At 34.4% G+C, this 21,074-nt stretch overlaps 1 protein-coding gene across 1 annotated transcript in view; it reads left to right on the forward strand.

Annotated features, from left to right (window-relative positions):
• Positions 1 to 3,341: 3,341 nt before the first annotated feature.
• The window catches only part of LOC104528488 (ankyrin repeat and sterile alpha motif domain-containing protein 1B), a gene marked incomplete at both ends in the record, with an annotated part of 211,366 nt that continues 193,633 nt past the window's right edge, over positions 3,342 to 21,074 (forward strand). Inside the window, 3 exons of the mRNA XM_029086091.1 lie at positions 3,342 to 3,422; positions 7,591 to 7,747; positions 18,315 to 18,611. Coding sequence (XP_028941924.1) covers positions 3,342 to 3,422; positions 7,591 to 7,747; positions 18,315 to 18,611 — 535 coding nt within the window. The remainder of the gene's footprint in view (positions 3,423 to 7,590; positions 7,748 to 18,314; positions 18,612 to 21,074) is intronic.

The raw sequence follows: 21,074 nt of genomic DNA on the forward strand, positions 1-21,074 counted from the left end.
TTTTCATAGCACTTTTGAAATGCTCCTCTTTATATGTAATTATCTTCAGCTCATAAAAAAGAAAAAAATGTTAATTTTCTTACCAAGTAAAGAGTATTTCCGATTAATATTTTACATCAGTTCAAAAGGTCAGTATTCTTTGTCCAGAGTGAGAGCAAACTGTAATAAGAGGGTCTTTCTGCTTTTGGCAATAGTTCAAGTAGCATAACAGCTTTCAGTTTCTTTGTGCCTCACTTTGGCAAGATACCACAGAAGAAAATAATTGATGATCATATTTTATTTCAGAGTTTTAATTCATCATTGACTGAAAACTGGGTTTTTTGCACAAAAAGTAGGTTCAATTACTTTCTTAAAGTTCTTTAAGTGATAGAAATATTGTCCTAATTTACTGATTTACATAGGAAGAAAAGTTCCTAACTTACTAATGTATGTAAAATGAAGAAACTTAATTATTGACTGCATCAAAGAATTAGGAGAAACATGTTTTTGAGAACATTCAATATTAACGGTAATCTAAAGAGCTGGTAATCTTTTGTAAAAATCTTATTTTCTGGAGGTTGACTGGTAATTTGCTTTTTTCCAAGTTCTCCTCAGTGTTGCTTCCACAGTAACTCCTGAAGTGTTTTAATACACAGATAAATTGATATGTTTGATAATTGCTCATATATTATATGTGTTTATAAAGGCAAAGAAGGGCTCTCTATGCTTTTTCTCTTTCTCCACCCCACTTTTCTATGAGATTAAATGCTTTTTTAATGGAGCTAATAATACACCACTATAATTTTGCCTTGCTGTATTCTGATTACAAGATAAAAGTTTTAGCTGAATTATTCACCACAGCTGGGAATTTTAGGGTGTAAGAATTTCTATTTGGAGACTGTCCAAATTGAATTTGATTGTGAGTTATTAAAGCATAAATATCCAGTGCATTAATTTTGTAGGAAATGTTGTAATACTGCAGCAACGCAAGACGTCCTAGGAGGGGATTTCTGCATTGGCCCGAGGGAAAGGAAATGCCGGCATTTGAGTCCTGCTCATGTCTCCTGTGTTCTTTACTTTGATAACAAGGTTCTGATTTAAGCATGTCTTTCTGTAGTGTTTGGGAGCTGACAGTGATTAATCTGTCCATCCTGTCTCATCTCTCTTGAGTCATCAGGATTTTCTCACTCTCCTTTGTCTCCCAGCTTGAGTGTCCCGAGAAGCTTCGCACAGGAGCATGTATATACTCATTAGTAAAGTTTCAGTTTAAAAAAAAAAAAAGGGTTCAGTACTGTTTTAGCTGAAAAATATTTCCAGGGACCAGAATCAGGAAGTACAACAATGCATTAAAAAGTACCTGGATTAAAGGAGAAAATCAGGCTAGAAAAGATTAGGCTAGAAAAGAACTAGGTTTTGATTTTTTTTGTTTGTTTTATTTTTAATTTTTTTTTAAGACCTTGTGCATCGTGGATAATATATGAACTCCTGGACCCCTTGTATTTTGAAAAAACAACCAACAACCAGGCAAATCCTAACTACTATAAACCAAAGCAAGCAAAACCAAGTAAATTAATATTCTTGCTGTTTATGTTAAGATTTTAAATATTATTTTAATGTTTAAAATATGACTTTATATACCGCTTTCAATTTTCTGCTTAATTCTTCTATAATCTGGTACAAATCAAAGGAAGAAAGTAGAATCCAGTAAATAAGAAAATAACAAAGTATTATGCAAAAGTATAAAAGAGGTTATAGAATATCGATAGATAAGTACTTCTTTCCTTCCAATAGATAAAGACAGCCTGTCTTTGCCATATAAATTACATCTGTCCATTATGGAAGAGCTATTGCTCATGAAGTTAAAATAATTTCTTTTAATTATAAAGATTAGAGTGACTTTCATAGCTGGAAGTTGCCTTCTGTAGAAAACAACATCTGTAGACTTCTGAGCAGCTTTAAAAAAATGGCTTCATTTTTTGCTTCTTTGCACCCAAGAAAATATTTCAGTCCTGTTCTTCCAAGAAATTAAATTGCAGAGGGATGTGAGGTACCCATCCCTATGTAGAATGATGCTCACTGCAGAACACAATGTGTCACACAAATAATTCTGTATGCATGCAGTATTAATTATGGGAAAACAACTGTTTAAATTTATGAAGTAATCAATCATTCAAACATGCACAAAAAAGAGACCAGTCTGCAACACCCGTATCTCACTGGTAATAAAATACAGATTCAGTAGTAAAGGATTCTTAAAAAGCATACATTAATCTTAACGTGTCATTTTATTGATGTAGATCATGAAAAATGTCAGTATGAACATTTTTTACATATTGACTTCAGATTATTTTCTTTAAACTCCAGCACTTGATTCTAAGTTATGAAGTGAAGAGAAAATAGTGCTTGCCAGTGACTGTTTAACACTGTATTTCTAATACAGTGCAGAAAACAGACTGTAGTTCAGGATGCATCATCTTGTGTCCTAGAATAATTAGTAATACTAATGATTGAAAACTGTGTTACAGAACTTTAAAAAAAGGGTAAAAAGTTGCTTCCACAAAGGATACAGTAAACTTCAAATGTAGTAAGTTAGCAAAAAACCTGCAGGTACTCAATATGCCTCTGGTATTCAATTTCCAGGCTTTGGTGAATTTGGTTTGTTTTGGTGGTTTTAGCAGTCACATTTTTCTAGTTTGAAACAAAAAATCTCCTTTACTGTTTTGGGCAAAGTCCATAATAGATCATGAAACTGGTTTCATGGGGCATATAATGAAACTGACTGTAAAATAAGTGCTGTAAAATACAGGAAGATAACACTAACCCCCATCATAATTTATTCTGATTTTGTTTTATATATATATATAAAATTTATTTTAAAATGTAATTGGTTAAAATGGGAGCTAAAATATCAAGCCAAGAAAAAAGAATAAATTTACTGTCTTTTTAAAGGATATGATTGAATCTCACTAATCTTATGTTTGTGTGGATCTAGACTAACTGACCTGGAGTCAATGAATATATACCTGAGAAAAAAGTAGTGCAAAATCAGATTATAACTTCAGTGTAATTACCACAGTAATACTGGGAGAACAGATCTAATTGAAATGACAGAATAGTTATTAGTCTTTGAGACTGCCCTACATAAAGTTCATGACTGCTATAAAGATGAATGTGTAAAATTAGTTTCATAAATAAATTATATTGATATCAACATGACATTTTACATTTTTTCAAGATAATTTGTCTCGTAAAGTTTAATCACACTTGTTGCAGTGATCTTTAGATTATTTATACATTAAATTTCTGACATTTCTGTACTTGCCAAGCCAGAAAAATAATTTACAATTGTGCTTTATTTGCAGCATCTGGCGAGGACCAAATATAAACTGCACAGACAGTTCAGGTTACACTGCTTTACATCATGCAGCTTTAAATGGACACAAGTAAGTGCCTCTTGTTTAGTTTTTATGTAGAATGGTATTTAACTGCATAACTTAAAAATATGTAGCATAGTACTGAGATTTTCACAAAGTTGACAAACCCTGTCTTACTAGAATAATCTTATTTCCAATGGGATATATTAACATAAGAATTGTTGACACTGTCATTGATATCAGCATGTAGTAATAAAAAATGGGAAATGCAGTTTCGAAGTTATTGATTCTATACTGGTAATTCCAAATTCTTGCTTGATTTTGAGTAAATTTATTGTTATTGCTAGTGGTGGATCTAGTGCATTTTAGCTGGTGAGAAATTACAACAGAAAATTTTATAAGATACTTGTGTGTGTATGTACAAATGTGTAGTGCATTGAAAGTTTAAGGAAACAATGTAGAACAAAAGAAAGGTGTAGATTAATAATTATCAAAGTAAAAGTAGCATGATAAAAATATTTACTAGTTATACACATGAAAGCATTAAAAAATGGCTATTACCATATATGGGGCTTTGTAGCTTTTCTCTCCCTGCTGTCTATCCAAGTTTCCACATGCATGTCTCAACAATCCTGGGGAAACCCTGCAAAATCCTCACTGAGCAGGCATACCAGTGCAGGTGAATTCTAAGGAATTGACCTGTCAGTACAAAACTGGAAATTTGCTACATATTTTGTTATTATGCCCTGTAATTTGCTCTGTGTTACTTCTGTTATTGCATGTTGCCCCTTGCTGTGCTATGTCCATTGTATTATGCTGCCAGCTGCATGTTGTTATTAAGGCAGAACAAGAAAGAAAGATTTTAGTGAGGTCTATAAAGTTCTAGTGGAATGGACCCCACTGTAACCAAAGTAAGAGCTGCCCCACTTAATACAGTCCAGCTGTCTTGTTTGTAAAGTGGTGGTGTTAACATTGTCTGGACTTTAAATAATGAAAATTTTGACGTGATCTTTGGGTTATTCCTCTGCGGGAGATAAGGAGCTGATCAAAAACCAACTAAAACAGAGTGATTTGCACTAACTTTCATCTATTCATAAGATAATATATGAATCCAATAATAATTGTATGTTTAGTTATTAATTTTACAGTTTTTGCATTCTTTCTTGGAAAAATCAAAACTTTAGGATGTGTTTAATTATATTCTAGAAACCTGCATATTTTCTTTACACCAGATCAATCTTTTGGTGAATATAGGATATTCTGTTTCTGAATAAATAAATGAAGTTAAAATACTGTTAAACTAGATATTGTGCATTTTCAAAATTTCAGTTCTGTGGAAAGATGCAGAATAATCCATTAATATATTTTACCTCCATTGAATTAGGTCTAAATCCTTAATACGGTCTTTTAAACTCAGCCTCTTTTAAAAAGGGAGAAAATCACATTTCTCTTGTTTATAGTTTATGGATTGTTTCTTGTGCCATTGCACATTTCTGGCTGACAGAAGCCCAAGCCTTAGCTTGAAAAGATTGCTGGTTTTAAATAGATGAAAACTGGTTTTAGTATGTTTAATACTGACTATAAACCAATAGTTACCCAGCAAAGTAAAAATATTGCTGTATAAACACTGAATCTATTAGAGATTTCAAGTGAATCCTAGCAATATAAATTATAAAATCCCAAAACATACAAAAGCCAAATAGCATTTTCAGACACAGTTGGCCAAACTTCTGCTGAAGTCAGAGAGAACTTCAAGATCTTCAAGGACTTATATACAGCAGCAGGACTGCTGTATATATACCAAGGACTTATAACTGCAGCTTTTAAAAAGGTCATGATGGTCACTGGCTGCTATGACTTCTAACCCTCACAGCAGGGGAAGTAGTAGTTACTGTCATCACATTTATAGCTTGTTATAGTAAAGGAAGCTGAAATACATCATGAGGTATTTCATGATTAATCATGATGGTTCAGGACCGGCTATCCAAGCTGTTGTGCTGATCCTGCTACAATGGTAGCAAAAGAATTGGACAGATTCCTGGTGGTTTGAACTTTGTTAGTCACCATAACAAATAGCTTTACACTCTGTTTCAGATTTGAAACTTGATATGCAAAATCAATATTGGGTACAATATTGGGACACGGGAGCCTTCCCACTTAGGATAAGCTCTTATCCTTTGAAAACTTTTGGAGTTTTATTTTTTACAATATTAATTTACATTAGGATGAACTTGAGAGATTTCAGAGTTTTTCAGGAAAAGTGAGAACGTAAATCTTAATGACCCAAGCAATAATTTCTGGCTGGGACACTTGTTGGACACCAGTGTTCAAGTCCCTGCTTGATCATTGTACGTGATGAATTCTCTCCTCCTTGGTTATTCTGGGGCAGTTCTGTTTTGTTTTGAAACTATTCTGCTTTATATAAGTAATTTAATCATATCTGGGACAGAGATTTGAATCTTAATATCCCTAAGTAATTTTACTTAGCCCAGTAATGCTACTGGGATAAGGACTCTGTGTCTTCTCCCCTCTGAAATTTATTTCTATAAAATGAAAAAGTTCTGACAGAGCACTAAAAAAGATTCACCCTAGAGGAGTGTGACAGGTCAGGGCACTCTAGAAGGATGAAAGAGACCTAGGTTCTACTTTGTAGCTTAAATCTTGCAACAGACTCTTCCCAATAGTAACTGTATATCATTATCTGTAGATTTCAGTTGTGATGGGGTTTTTTTCTGTTTTCCCCCACATATTTCAATTTCTGTTTCCTTTGATTTGTGTCCCTTTCAAAATACTCTGTATCTCTAGCCGTTATTAGATTATCTACTGCAAGACCAACTATTATGACACGAGAAGTCTCTCAAAACTTATTTATACTAAAAAGTCTCAGGAGTCACTTTTCTGGAAATTTTGGTGTACCAAAAGTCATCCTGTAGTGGAGCTGCTCTTGGTTGTTTTAATGTTATTTGACCTTGTCAGGAGTAAATAAAATCCAGCTTAAAGTTTCCCTCAAAGCTTAGATGTGATGACTCCAGTATCTCTATGTCTATGAATTAGAGACAATTTGGAGTTTCTTTTGACCTGGATATATTCACTCTTACTTGCCACATTTTTTCTCTCAATAGGCAGTAAAATAAGATACCATCAAGGTTGGGAGAACAATTGCCTTGGGATTTACTTTCTGTTTTAATTTGTAGTCAAGGTTTTTGCGTATAGTCATAACATAGGCTGCACTGAGCTCCTTCCATGCTCCCTGCCCCCCTGATTTTTAGAGCAAAATTGATAAGAGTCAGTGTTTCCATAATCAGCAAAAATATGCATAGAAACGCCCACACTGGATCATAGATGCTATTAACTTAATAAGTAATGAGGCCTAACTGTGTCAAACTATGAAAAGACAGATGGAGAGATAAGACAGAATTTATTTACTTTTTGACATACTTGATAAGCAATGATCATACCACACTAGATTTTTAAGTTTAACCTTTGAAGTTAAGTACAAGAGACTTCTTAAAATCAGGGATGCAATATATCAGCTTATACTAATCTTTCATTTAATGTATGGTAGGCCATGCTGAATAAACTGAAAGGAATTATAATAAGAATTAAAATAATAAAAATCACTTTTTTCCTCACTGGTCTCAGGAAGCTGGATGTGGAAAATGAAAACAGGAGGAGTTATTCCACAGAAGATAGTATATATCTAACTAGATCATCATTAAATTATTTTCTGCAAAAAAACTCTTTGAGATAAAGCCTTAAAGAAGAAGAAAACCTGTTTCTTTTCAGCCTTACTGCAAGAACCCTGTCCATAAAGCTGTCCTCTTGTCTCCCTGCCTCCAGAACTCAGTAATGATGGGGATAGGACTACTTCTCTGCCCTTAGTGCCTGGAAGGTTTGTCTTGAGGCACATGCACATGGCCTTGACTGGCAAATTCTAAAAACAATTCCATGGCCAAGTCATCTTGTTTAAAGAAGCAGATCCAGAGAGCTAATCCTAATATTGTTGATGGGTATTCATAAGAAGTAAGAATCATTACAATGAAGAATATTTTGCCAATGTTTTACTATCTGTTTCATTCTCAGAAATTATTTGTCTTCATTTTTATAGCATTTTCACTTGAAATACAGGGGATTTTTCTGTTATTTGGGGTAAAAATTTTGGTAATATGTATGTTCATGTAAAAACTTAATAAAATAAGCTTCCTGTCAATTTTTAGATTTACTTGCTCTTTTCCAGGGATATAGTTCTCAAGTTACTTCAGTATGAAGCATCAACTAATGTGGCAGATAATAAAGGTTATTTTCCTATTCACTTGGCTGCTTGGAGAGGAGATGTAGACATTGTGAAGATTCTTATCCATCATGGGCCATCACACTCCAGAGTGAATGAACAGGTGAAGTGATAAAAAATTTTTGTGTACGTCATCAGAAAAGAGGAGCACATATGCTTTAGGTCTAGCAAATCTATAGCCAAATTGGAAAAAAAAAAATCTATTTTCTATTGTTTCAGTAATTTCTTCTCCAAGACTGATAAAATCTTCCAATATTAGCATACCAGATATCTTTCCTCTGAATGGATACTGACCTAAAGGATATTAGATTTAAAAAGTATGAAAAAACCTTCTGCTTGTTTCTGAAAAACTCTATGAAGACTTAGTGTAACTATACATCTTATATATAGATGTAAATTTGCATAAATGCTGTGTCTTTTAAACTTTATTAGATATTAGATTCCTGAAAAACTTTGAGATAAAATTAATATTCTTGGTATATTTTGAGTGTACTGTAAATGAAGTGATATGCAGAGATAAATGACAAAGCAGGTGGACTGCAACTACAGCAGAAAGGACACATAAATACTATGGAAAAATGATGAGAGTATTACAGTGGGTAAGGGCAGGATAAATATGTTGCTTTCTTTTGTCAAACATATGGCACACATTCTGTTTTAATTCTGTATATTCTTATATTATCCCTTTGTAGGGTTAGTATTTAGACATAGAAAGAAGGTGATTAAAATCTGACACTGTCTATAATCAGCTGAACTGCTTGAAGACTGGAAGTAAGCTCTGAAACATGAGTAGTGACCATAAGCTATTGAATTTGCCAGGATAATGATGAAATTATTGGAATGCAAAGTTGGGAGTCAGCTCCAGATTCAGATCTAAATTTTAGTGTCTACATTGCCTGTATATATAGACCATTTTATTCCATAGAGGTCTGGTCAGTGTGATAACAGGACCAAACAGGGTTATTCAGGTGACCAAAAGTAAGGCAGGATTCAATTACCCACACACAGAAATCAAGTACCTTATAAGGCCCTGCAGTAACTGAGACATCTGTGTAGGCCTGAAGGTATGACAGAGGATGCTCAGAATTTCCCTGTCCTTGTGGAGTGGCTGATGGTCTCCCGGTAGGGTACCCTACAGCACCACAAAAGGCAAAAATCTAACAAATGAATTGCACTCTCAGTGTCTACATTAATGTGACTTGAAGGCAAACTGTGAGAAAATAATGTCAGACCTAAACTGCAAACACTCAACCAGTGTGAGATGCCATTCCTTGAATAATCTATTTGATATTTGAGGTTATACACTTAGCCATTGGAGTGCATACAATAACCGTAATATGAATATCAAGTATTAGTACAGGAAATATAGGAAAATACAGTAATAAAATATGCCCCTGTGACAGTGTTCTGGGAAATCCTTTAACACCCTGGCTCATCCAAGAAAAAATATTAAAAACAAAACTTGTCATTCTGTGGTTTGAGTTGCAGATTAAGAGTTTCTCAGTTTCTCATTCTGATCAGCTGTTGCATGTAGGGTGAAACCAGCTGAATTGTGGGATTACCTTTTGTCAAGAAGAAGGGTTTTTTGTTTGTTTTATTTCTGCCATAAAATAAAAAAATAACTTTCTGATTGCATATTATCAATTTTCTTGAAGAGATTCCTTGTACTCTGCTGACAGAAAACTGAAAGCTATGCAGGAACTTGAGAGAGGAATAGTGAAAAAGATATTTCAGTAAGATCAGAAAGAGAAATGTAAATTCAAGCCTACTTCTTCCCAGTCCCACATTCACATCCAAACTTCTAAAATATTCTTCAGGTTGATTAGGTGTGCAGTCGGTCTCTCTGGAGCAAATAAGCAGGGATGCATCTGATTCTATACCCCACTGACTCAAAAAAGATCTTATAATTAGATCTCCTATTGGTTATGCATTTTACCCAAAAACTTTATAATGGAAAATGTGTGAGCAATCCTCACAAGAAATATGGGACCTTAAGTGTCTTAGGGGTGTCTTGATCATATTAAACTTTGCAGTTAAACTCATAAATACACTGTTTTTCTGACCTGGTAAATCCCCTGATGTTCCACTCTAGACAGTGGCCAGTTTTATTAGGTGGACTACTTTGCTGGCATGGACTTTCCTGTGCTAATTAGCACTCTACACAGGAGAATATTATCCATATCATGGAATGAGGGAAATGCTATGTTGATATAAAGCCATCTCCACCCACTTATCTTCAAATAACCTCAGAGTGGCAACTTTACCCTAATACGTATGGTACATTCTTATGAGTCTGTAGGTTTCTGAGGCTTTTGCTTTTTTGCTGATAGGCTGTATAAAGCAGGTGGCTCCTCATAGCTCCCATAGCTTCTTTCAGATCTGTGGAGCTGAAGCTACAGCTTATAAGAAATCCTGGGCTATTTTTCTTCTTTTTTCTTCTGAGAGCTGGGGAGAAGGACAGCCATTTTTCCCAACACTTGTTTGCCACAGCAAATAAGTATACTCAAGTCAGACTTTTTTTTCCTGTGTTGTTTTTTTTTTCTTTGTAAGGAACACATTAAGAATGAATGTGCTTTCAATTTAAGAAAATAATTTTGTTCATTATTTAAAACATCTTGCAACTAACTTGTTGCATTCATCTTTGCTTTTCATCTATTTTATTAAAATTCTATGTAAAATAAATGCTTCTAAAAACTTAAGTGAAAGTAATTAACAACACAACAAAGAAGTAAAGAAGCTCATGATGCATAAATGTGTATTACATGAATTAATGGATTTAATATGGTATACTGTAAATTGGTTGAATTGCATTTGACTCATTTAAAATGCAGTTAACTAACATCAAAGGATCATATCCAGCCATACTGAGCACCTAAAGCTCTGAATGCCCCCTACTGTTCCTATTACAAAAATTGAAAAAAAAACAGTGAGGAGGCAAGCAGTTAGATGACAATTATTTTAGGGTGGTGGTGGAATGTAGACTGGACACTACACACAGAAAATGGTTACAGTGTAAGAATTATGTAAGAATAATTCTACCTCTGTTTAATACAGTTGTCTAAGTTGACATGCATGGCATTTTAAATTACAAAATATGGTGAAATTACAAAACAGGTAATTGTTTAAACTTCATTGATGAAGACTTGAAAATGTGTAAATTATAAATTGAATGAAGATCAGGTAGCTAGCATGATATCAAGATTTGTTAGCAAATTAATTCCAAATATAAGTAAAAGCTGTGCTGTTAACAGTCAGACCATTTACATGTTTGTTTATGTAAAGATGTCTTGGTAGCACAAACATTTATTATGGCAACTCTCATAATAAATTTACATGATTGATAAGAAATCCTAATCTCTCACAAAATTAATAATAAATAACAGTCACATATAGGTCAATATGTAGTGTTTGGTATTAGTGAAGGAAATTACATGCAAAAAAGGTGAATGACATCAAGAATAAATATCAAGTTTAAAATATACTTTTAATGTATATTGTCAGAATATGAATAGTAAAACATTTACAGGCAAAAATGTGAACACTTCTGAAATTTCTTGGTGATGTTCTCTGGTTTGTGATTCTGCCTGTTTTTCTTTACACACATAGTATGTCTTTTTGTTTACATTTATGTGTTTAATGTATTGCAGAATTTTTCTGTGCATCAAATTGTAATTGTCATAAAAACACTCACATTTCTTAATGCCATTTGACACTTCTGAAATGTGAAGGAAAAAAGTTCAGGATGCATTTGTAATATGTAAAAACCTAACATCTATCATTTTTACTGTCTTCTCCAAATCAACAAAAAGAAACACAGACATTGTATACTTCTCTCAGCAACAACTCGGGAACTTCCAGAAGTACAATTCACTTCCAAAGTAGCCTGCACAACCAATCATTTTCATGTTCTGCATTTGCTGTTCCCTCCTCTGCCCTTAAATTAGAGACTATGTGAAGGAATTTCAGAATTTCCCTTGCAACTCTCATAACCTTTTTAGAAGAAAAAATTGTGCAGAGGCAATCTTTTTGATTTGAGATGGTTGCAGCAATAAATTTGAAGAAAACATTTATTCAAAGTAGTAAACCAAATTACAGAATTATTTTAATTTTTTTTTCCACATAAGTAAAGGAGAATTGCAATGGAAATTCAATAGGTTTGATTTTGATTCACACTGGGTAATTTGCAGCAGATTTTTTTCCCAATAACTTTTACAAAAATTGTCTTTTTGAAACATACTACTATCTAAATCCATGTATTCTCTAAATTATGGCACAATGGCATCTTTATTTGTCATCATATTATTCTTATATGGTAAAGATATTAATTAAAACATGTTTATAGAATCATAGAATAGTTTGAGTCAGAAGGGGCCTTCAAAGATCAACTAGTCCAATCCCTCTACCATGAACAGGGACATCTTTTACTACACCAGGTTGCTCAAAGTCCTGTCCAACCTGATCTTGAACACTTCCAGTGATGGAGTATCCACAACTTCTGGGGAACCGGGCAACCTGTTCCAAAGTCTCATCACCCTAGTCATAAAAAAAATCTTCCTTCTTTCCAATCTAAATATAACCTTTTTTAGTTTAAAACAATTATGCCTTGTTCTATTGCATCAGTCTGTCCTCTTCTTTCTTACAAGCCCTCTTTAAATATTAAAAGGCCACAATAAGATCTCCACAAAACCTTCTCTTCTCCAGGCTGAACAACCCCAACTTTCTCAGCCTATCTTCATAGAAGAGGTTGTTGCTTGATAATGGGATTATGTGACAAAGAAGCAGCTCAGTGCTTTAGGAAGCCTCCCTTTTCAAATTCTTAATGAAAATACTTAGATAATAAAGTTGTTGAGCATTCTTTGGAAAGGTCTGTAAAATCACTACTTGATAGTCATTACTGCTTGCATGGACTTTAGGAGCTTTAAACTACACAACTATGCAGTAAAAGTCCTAAATATACCCACTGTTTAATAGTGGCTTTACAAAGACCTATATAATATTCATGGGAGCCATTCATTCTCTTGATATTTCCTGTACTTCTTCACTATCAGACTGACAAGCTACAATAATTGTCTCTATAATTTATTCCCTAAACTGTCCTCTAATAAATAGACCTTTAGAGGTGTTCTAGATTTTGCAGTGGCATGCATTCTCAGTACCTAAATGATGTAGTACAGCCTGCAGAACTGATCAGATGTAATGCTCTGGAGGCACAATTCAGTTTTCAGCAACAGAAGTGTGAGTTCTGGCTGTACATGGAAGGGGACAGATTCAGAGAAAGGCTAGGAAATGTCTGAACCATGCCCATGAAAAGACTCATGTAACAAATACTGAAGAAGAAAATTGCAAAAGATTGAAAGCTGAATCATAAGATGCCTGCCTTGTTTCTGAAAGAGGTTCATTGGGCCATATGAATAACTACTTGTTGAAAATATTATTAATTATGAATATTAGGGACTTCTGTTTTATACTATTTTTGCATAATATTGATCTACTCTTCTCTTTTTGTCTTATATTTTGTATGTCTTACTTGGTTTTGATTTCTATATCTTTTTCTTCACTCATTCAATCTTAGGATCTATCTTGTAGTTTCTAACATAATGAAGTATCTGAAAATTCTAAAAGCATTCAAGTCTGTTTCTTCAGCACTAGATACAATATTTAGCCCTTGGATATCAGTTTTGGAGATCTAATCACACAATGGTAACTTGCATGCAGATATTTATTCAAAGTAGTCCATCATATTTGAGAAGTCATGGCAGTCTGGTCCTCCAGTTCCCATGGACTGGAAAAGGGGCAACGTAACCTCCATTTTTAGAAAAGGAAACAAGGAAGATCTGGGGAACTACAAGCCGGTCAGTCTCACCTCAGTGCCAGGCAAGATCATGGAGCCGATACTCCTAGAAACTATGCTAAGGCACAGGGAGAATGAGGTAAGTGAGGAGGTGATTGGTGACAGCCAACATGGCTTCACCAAGGGCAAATGGTGCCTGACTAATTTGGTGGCCTTCTATGATGGAATTACAGTATTGGTGGATAAGGGAAGAACAACTAGTGGACTTGTGCAAGGCGTTTGACACTGTCCGACATGACATCCTTTTCTCTAAATTGGAGAAGAATGAACTGGACAGATGGACCACTCGGTGGATAAGGAATTGGCTGGGTGGGCACACTCAAAGAGTTGCGGTCAACAGCTCGATGTCCAAGTGGAGACCGGTGATGAGTGGCATCCTTCAGGGGTCAGTATTGGGACCTGTAATCTTTAACATCTTTGTTGGAGACATGGACAGTGGGATTGAGTGCACCCTCAGCAAGTTTGCCGATGACACCAAGCTGAGTGGTGCAGTTGACACACTGGAGGGAAGGGATGCCACCCAGAGGGACCTTGACAGGCTTGGTAGGTGGGCCCAGAAAACTCATGAAGTTCAACAAGGCCATGTGCAAGGTCCTGCACCTGGGTCAGGGCAGTTCCAAGCACAAATACAGTCTGGGCAGAAAATTGATCAAGAGCGGTCCTGAGGAGAAGGACTTGGGGGTACTGGTCAATGAGAAGCTCAACATGAGCTGGCAATGTGCGCTTGCAGCCCAGAAGGCCAATAACCGTATCCTGGGCTGCATCAAGAGAAGCGTGGCCAGCAGGTCGAGGGAGGTGATTCTGCCCCTCTGCTCCACTCTTTTGAGACCCCACCTGGAGTACTGTGTCCAGTACAATACTGGACCCCCAACATAAGCAGGACATGGACTTACTGGAGCAAGTCCAGAGGAGGGCCACAAGGATGATCAGAGGGCTGGAGCACCTCTCCTGTGAGGACAGGCTGAGAGAGTTGGGGTTGTTCAGCCTGGAGACAAGAGGGCTCCATGGAGACCTTATAGCAACCTTTCAGTACCTGAAGGGGCTACAGGAAAGCTAGGGAAGGACTTTTTACAAGGGCAGGTAGTGAAAAAACAAGGGGCAATGGCTTTAACCTGGAGTAGGGGAATTTTAGATTAGGAAGAAATAGTGTTCAAGGCCAAGTTGGATGAGGCTTTGAGCAACCTGGTCTAGTGCAAGGTGTCCCTGCTCATGGCAGGGGGGTTGGAACTAGATGATCTTTAAGGTCCCTTCCAACCCAAACCATTCCATGATTCTAGGATTTCTATTTTCATAGCAGGTTAACTGCTCATGGCAATGAATATTAGCACATAACCTATCTGTACTCCATAAACAACTGTTAAGATTTAGGACTGAAAATGTAGGCAATAATACTAAATTATTATTAATTTCTTCAAGAATAATTTTTCATGTCTTTCAAATATTTCTTCAAAATAATAAGCTATTTTAGAGATATGAGGACAAACAGTACCTTAAAATCGATAATGTTACACCTCGGTTGGCTTTATCCACGCAAAAGACAAGTCAGGAGTAACAGCTTTTTTGGGACCAAGGAAATCACATAACTTCAACTCTTAAAACATCATCATATGTTGGGGTTTTTTTTATTCTTAGTGTATGTCTTCTATAAAAAAGTGCCTTAAAGAAGAAGTTTGTTACAATGACTGAGGCATCCATGTCCATCTTTCCATGAGGGTTAAGAAGAGGAAGTGAATGTTTCTTCCAGTCCAGGAAATACACTGTTATAGCCTCCTCCATCTTAGTGGTCTCTCTGGGAATGCTGAACCAGCTGTGTCTATCTGGTAGGCATTCCCTCCTTTACTAAGTTTGAAGATGGTGGACTGTCAAAACCTACTTAAAACCTCTGACCTCTCTCCTCAGTAAAACTCACTGCTTCCAAGGTGATTTATTTTATGTAAGTAGTACTAAATTGTCAAACCAGATAAATTTAGAGTGCAGTTAAACAAGTTGTAATTCTTTCTTTGAAAGTTAAAAATAATTCTGTCTTTTATACCTGAATTGAGTTGATTAATTTACATTTTATAGAGGGAAGGATGTTGTATTATTAAGTTTTAATTAAGTAGTACCTCTCTGCTCTGATAACACAATATATACAATGCCTGTTCTGACTGCATATGTGTAGGTAATTTAATTATCATATTTGTCCAGGTTGGATTCTTCTATTTTATTTAAGTGATACCTAGTTCTTTTTAATTTTGAATCAGTTTGATTTGTCATTAACTCAAATGTAGCTTTAATTTGGCAAATGCAAAGAAACCACACAAAAATGTTCAACAATGTTCATTTGAAAATAATAACATTTTGTTATATTTATGGATGCTTTTATGCACCATGTTGTTTTAAAGTATACTTTTCTGTAAATATGCTCTTCAGCTGATATTCTTTATTTAAAGGGAACAAATTTCAGTTTACTGTGCAGCAGCAGTGATTTGGACTGGTTGCTCTCTATGTGTCTGTATCTGTGGCTGAAATTTTGTCCAGAAATTTTGAGAAAAAGGCTGTGGCCAATTTAATTTTTATGTCTCTTTGAAAATTTAGTCAGAATACTTTTAAACTACAATATTAGACTATTGGCACAAGATATTATCCAGAAATACTTGAAAAAATTAAAACATAGGCAGATAGATAGAAGTATCTGATAATTATATAGTAAACGAACATTTTGCTGTTTACCTCACAGAATGTGGATATAGTTATACATCGTATTTCTTTGTGTAGGTGTTTCCATTGGACATGTAAATACAGTAACATAGGCACAAATTACCACAATTCGCCGTTTTATATGCCATTATCTGATTTTCATACTTAATTGTGGTAATTGTACACAAAATTAGACTGCACTTGCCTGTTCATCTATGCAGTTCAGTCCATAAAATACTGTAAATCTAAAAATAAATTCTAATAAACCATGCTTGTGATTTGTAGGTATACCACTGTACATAAAAAAATTGCTTTACCCAGTCCTGTATAAAGGATACATTAGAAGTCACTAGAACACAAAAAGCATATCACAGGTAGTTGGTAAGTCATTGCAGCCATGTAGTATTGCGATAATATATTTTAATCTGAATTTATGGCCTATGTAATAGAGAAAAAACATGCAGTGATCTGAATAATGCACAATGATTCAAATACTTATTAGTCATCAAGTCACATCTGCTAATGGAAACTTCTCACTTTCTACTTGGCTCTTCCTACTTTCCAGGTTCTGTCTTGCAGTTTAGCAGGAAACATTCCAGTCGCTGTGATCTTGTGTGGTGTCACAAACACCTGAAGAGTTTATCAGCAACATTAATTTATCTGAATGTTTTAATCTGTCTCTTCTGTCTCTCAGGTTCATCTGAGTCCTTTTAAATTACAAGATGAAATGAAAATGACAGCAATGTTGTTAAAACCACAAACCTGAGATTTAAGTTCTTGAATATAGAATTAGAAACACTGTTACCAAAAAGAAAAACAAAATGTTTTCTCCCTTTCCACCTTTCTAGATATTACTGTGCAGCATGGATTTCCTTATCCTAGCTAGCTTTTGAGTATGAGGCCAAAGCCTCATTCTCTCACCCCTTCAGTCTTTCAAAAGACAAATCTTTTTTTCTGTATTCCATTCTCTGTCCCCAGAACTTTCTTCAGTTGTTTCCTTGAGAAATACAGCCCATGGATTCAGATTTATCTCTTCTCCTTTCTTTAGAATTATTTCTACCCTTCTCTAGTATCTTTTCTGAATTTACATTAATTTTTTATTTCTTTATATGATATGTTAGCTTATTGGCTTTCTACTTTTACAACATTTTCAAAACTGTCACAAAATTTTATAAATCATATATCAGAAGAGGCATTCAATGTACATACTTTTAAAATTTATAGTGTCTACTCTTTTTTAAGGCTTCATAGAGACTGCATAAGATATATTAATAATATAGATGGCATATAGAACTCAGAGAGCTCTGTAAATTATTTTCTTCCTCTCTGCCTGAAGTTATTTGTCTGTTTGGGATTGCAAGTATACAGGCAATCCCAAACAGATTATACAGGCAGAACTGGAAGAAAACAACTGAAGAAGATACTGCTTATCCTCAATATTTATTTATTACTAAGATTATTAAATACTGTTTAGATAAAGACTTGGGGGCATTGCTTTATAAAGGAAAAACTTATTCAATCCACAGCATACAAATACTCATGTGGCTTAAAAAGCACATGTACATCTCCCTGGAGCTCTGAGAGGAATATCTGCTTGCATGATATGCTAAGTGTTTCCAATATCTACAGTTGCTATTTTGCCTTATTCCAAGCTTTGATTGTTTTCTTGATAGTAACTTTTACAGTGATATATGAAACTAGCCTTGTGCCTGATACTTTTTCATTACATAGTTTTTCTCTGTAATTTCACTACTCCAATAACAAACTGCTATGATTTAAAACCAGTTATACTGAGAAGAGAGACTTAACATAAATGCCAGAGTATTTCTAAGAGAAGGACTCAGCTATGATTTCAGGAACAACTGAATAAAGAAGGGTTACAGATTTTGGCATATCATAAAGCAACAAGGAGAGAGAGCCACAAAGCTGAAGTGTTAATATATTACTAGTAAAATTTTAGTGGAGTCATTCTGAAGCATTTAACATACATTACCATACATTACATTGCAAACCCTCCCTGTGTAGTGATCTCATGGAGGCGATTTATAGCAGTGATCCCATGGAGGCAATTTATAGAAGCCGAGCAGTTCTATTGTGTGATTAAACATGAATTTCTGAAGCTTTTGTTTTGTTTTAACAGAACAATGAAAATGAAACAGCACTGCATTGTGCCGCTCAGTATGGTCATTCAGAAGTAGCTGCTGTTCTGTTAGAAGAGCTAACAGACCCTACAATAAGGAACAACAAACTAGAAACACCTCTGGATCTGGCAGCACTTTATGGACGTCTGCGTGTTGTAAAAATGATCATCAAAGCATATCCAAACCTGATGAACTGTAATACAAGAAAACACACTCCTTTGCATCTTGCTGCACGTAATGGCCACAAAGCTGTTGTACAGGTGCTTCTCGAGGCTGGAATGGACGTCAGCTGCCAAGTTAGTGTGCAATTTCTTTCTTCCCTTCTTCCTTTCCTCCTTTCTTCCTTTCTTTTATCATTAGAATATTATTCAAATTAATATTTTTTTTTACCTTTTTTTCTTTTAAAATACACTTGCATTTACTTTGTTAGAAATGCTGCAAGGTGATGAATAACACAGATTTATTTTTCATGACCCAGATTATGTGTTCAAAGCTGAGTGCATATTTTAATGTTGCCTTGAGACATGTAGATACACAAATCATATCAACTATTCATGTAGGTGTGTATATATATATATATTTTTTTTTTTTTATGACATTGAGTTTAACAATACTAAGATGACTTGCTAAAGCTACGGCCCTTAAGGTCATAGCAATCAGAAACAATGTTTCACTGAGAACTAATTTTCCCAGGCTTATTCCATTCAAAACCCAAAGGTAATAAGTAATAATAATTTTGGATTTTTTTGCTTTTCTAACCATTTGTTTTATAAATCTAAAGGAAAATTCCATAGCAATACATTCTTGCAGCTAGTGGCTCCAGCCTGTTAGTAGTTCGGTGCATCTAGTTCTGTGCACAATAAATTATAATAGTGTGAAAGGGATAACTTTAAATAAAAGAGACATAGGTGGAAACAGATAAAATGTACAGCAGCAGTAAATTTTATGTCCAGTTCTCTGCAGTGGAAAATGTCAAAACATTTTAACTCCAGAGGACCTGATGCTGTTATGCGTGAAGTCTTGCCTCAGTCTCATGAGATCTCTTGATGTGATTGTCGACAATGCATTTGAGTTTAAAGTGTATTTTATCTTCAAATTTTAAGTAGCCTTCTTGGTTTCTGAGTATATATAATAGGCTTTAAATTAAGTTTTTTTCAGCTTTATATCTATTTTCGGCTAAACCAACCAATCAAACATTAATTACATCTATTTTAGAGTCACATCTAGGCATTCTTTACCAATAGATGATTTAATAAATCTTGTGGACTTTGCCTAAACTTTGACTAAGTTTTGTCAACTAACCATTCTAAGCTTTAGATATATTTAATCAAACACCTTTGTACACATAAATCCTTTTTATATAGAAAGATTGCACCTGGATTCTATGCACTTTTGTTATTTCTGGATTGGATTCTTCCATCAAGGTCATGTTTTTCAACTTTTAAGAAAAAGGAAGTGAAATGGAAAGAAAAGATAGATTAAAAAAACCAAACCAAAGCAAACCAAACCAACAAAGTAAACCAGAAAATCTTAAGATATTTTCAGATTAAAACTTGATATTCTCAGATGCCTCAAAAATGAAAATGTGGTAAAATTATTTTGCTACTTTTATTAACTCTAGTATCTTTTGAGTTAACACTGTTACTTACTTCAAACTATTCCAAACTGAAACACCTTTTTTCCTGTAGTATGCTTACCTGTGTATTTGCCTACCATTATGCTTCCAATTTAATTTGCTTTTGATTTTCTGTACTAGAAGGTGATACACTTGCAAAGGTTGAGACAAGCAGCTCTTTTGTTTCAGCTGTCCTTTACTATTACATCTTCAGTAATTTAGAAAAGTTTAATGCTAAAGCAACACATAACGGAACCCTTGAATACGTGTTTCTGAATATATAATTTCTCTTCCATCTCTAGCAAATGAATGAGGAAAGTCAGAAAGAAACTGAAGTGATGCCTGAATTGATGCTTAAGAAATAGAATAATTGAAGAAAAATAGTCTCTGTCATGGCAACTTACAGAGTGATGGTTACATGAAGGTTGAATATTTCACAATGCTTTTATGAAATGTGTTCTTCCTCTTATGTAATCTAGATAATTTTAGCACTACTGTGAATTCTCCTAAGCCATTTCTATCTATAGTTGTACCAAAAGTTTTTTCCTAGCCTTTAAAAAATATAGTGGCTGCAAATTTTGCATAATCTTCTTTTAAGAAATAAGATATTCTTTTAGTAATGGTGATGTGTTTCCCATCTACAATAAAATTCTAGGACTCTTTCTTAAAAAAAAATAATTCTAATTAAAGTAATTTATATTCTTATTTTTCTTAGTTATTCTTAGGAAGGGGGAATTATTTTATTTTATTTTGGTATTTTATTTTATTACTGGGTAATCTTATTTCTTCTGTGTTTGTTCTACTTGCCATTAGGAAAGATCATTTATTTATTTTCTCACCAGTACACGTATTCTCCATCAATATGTTCCTTTTAATTCAGCATTTTAGCATATTGACAAGTTGTCTCCGTACATATTGTTAACTTATTACTTCTGTAAGCTCTGAAAAATTCTTTGTTGATGATTACTGGCAGTTTATTAAACTGAGCAGAGCATACAGTATCTGCCTGTTACTTAAAAGTGAACTCAGCTCTTTTAATATTAATTAAATTGCTCTTCATCACTGATTGGAAAAGAACAATATAGAAAGTACAATCCCATGTGGTAAATAAAATTGTACACATTCATACTTTAAATAACTTCAG

Source organism: Antrostomus carolinensis, unplaced genomic scaffold (assembly GCF_000700745.2).
Source record: "Antrostomus carolinensis isolate BGI_N321 unplaced genomic scaffold, ASM70074v2 scaffold2437, whole genome shotgun sequence".
Lineage (NCBI taxonomy): Eukaryota > Metazoa > Chordata > Aves > Caprimulgiformes > Caprimulgidae > Antrostomus > Antrostomus carolinensis.